At 56.7% G+C, this 1382-nt stretch overlaps 1 protein-coding gene across 1 annotated transcript in view; it reads left to right on the forward strand.

Moving 5' to 3' along the window:
• Positions 1-239: 239 nt before the first annotated feature.
• The window catches only part of ABCB9 (ATP-binding cassette, sub-family B (MDR/TAP), member 9), a gene marked incomplete at its 5' end in the record, with an annotated part of 10856 nt that continues 9713 nt past the window's right edge, over positions 240-1382 (forward strand). The window contains one exon of the mRNA XM_010135623.1: positions 240-381. Coding sequence (XP_010133925.1) covers positions 240-381 — 142 coding nt within the window. The remainder of the gene's footprint in view (positions 382-1382) is intronic.

The following is a 1382-nucleotide window of genomic DNA, read 5'->3' on the forward strand; positions in this document are numbered from 1 at the left end:
CAGGCAATGGGCTCCCGAGGGAACGCTGTCCAGGCAGCAGTGTGTCCTCTCCCAAAGCTTGTTAGGACCGGCTGTCCCCGTGCTGGTAGCACCCAGAAGAGGTGCGGGCTGGTTCAGCCGTCACTTCCCGGGGTGGAAGTGGTACCAGCGCGGCATTGCCCCAGCCCTTGGCCCGGCCGTCGGGGTGTTTGTGTTGCTGAGGAGCGGGTCTCGTGTCCATTGGTCTATAACGTTTCTTATCTGCAATTAGCTCATTTGCCGCAGGTATCCGGGGCGGTGTTTTTACGCTCATATTTGCAAGACTGAACATTCGCCTTCGCAACCGCCTCTTCAGGTCGCTGGTGTCTCAGGAGATGAGTTTCTTTGACGAGAATCGCACAGGTTGGTTCCTCTTAGCCTTGGGTTTGCTCTAACCCCTCTATCCCATACCAGTACTTTTTTTCCCCTGGACTTGCCCTACCAGCACGCAGCAGAGTGGGGGCAGCCAGAGACAGCACCCGAGCGCTGGTGTTTAGAAACAGCAGCAGAAAGCTCTTCCCTTTTGGTTGCCTCCCACTGTGGGGTGGGAACAGGATTGCCCAGCACCCTGGGGATGTCCCCGTACCACCCATCAGCCTGACATCCAGCAGTTGCGGGGCTGACATGCTCGTGTCATCATCCCCAAAACACTCACTGTCCTCCTCCTGTCAGTGCCTGCTGGTTGGCTGCTCTCCAGCTCTGCTCCAGGCGTCGGAAACCTCACGTGTGTGAAGCTTGCTGGGTGTGCTTGTTGCTTTCCCTGCTTGCAATTCAGTCCTGTCCCGGTCTGTGCTGCTCTGGTGTGGTCCCAACCCTCTGTAATTTCTTGCAAATTTAATTTTGTCTTGGCAGTATTTTTAGTTTCGAGGCTGTTGCTGTATTTAGCAATGGCTGCACGGTGCCCTGGTAGCTGAGGATACCAGAGATCTTATTGCAAGCGGGCGGGATACAGACTTACCCAAAAGCGTGAGGATTCAGCTGGACCCAAATTCGGGGTGGTATTTGCTGGCCATAATGTTCAGTTCCACTAAAGGAGATCACAGGAGCTTCATCCCTTAGTAGCTGGACACATGTCCTCAAGGTCACTTGGGCCAGCTCCATGGCTAAACCCAAACAGCCCTCTCTGAAGCCACCTCGTGGTCTGCAGGGCATGCTGTGCCCGTGGTCCTGCCGGGACAGCGGGGAAAGGTGCCAGCAGTCCCTGCTGAGCTCCTGGAGGGCTCCTGGCCGTACCGAGAAATGAGCTCGGGGTGGGGTTGGCAGCTCTGGAGGTGCAGTCAGCAGCTCACACTTCTGCTGCCCATCTGCATGTCAGTGGGGTGCCCTGGGTTGTAGAGTCGGGGGGTCAGGAACACACCCCCTTT

The sequence above is a fragment of the Buceros rhinoceros genome, unplaced genomic scaffold, assembly GCF_000710305.1.
Source record: "Buceros rhinoceros silvestris isolate BGI_N320 unplaced genomic scaffold, ASM71030v1 scaffold28724, whole genome shotgun sequence".
Lineage (NCBI taxonomy): Eukaryota > Metazoa > Chordata > Aves > Bucerotiformes > Bucerotidae > Buceros > Buceros rhinoceros.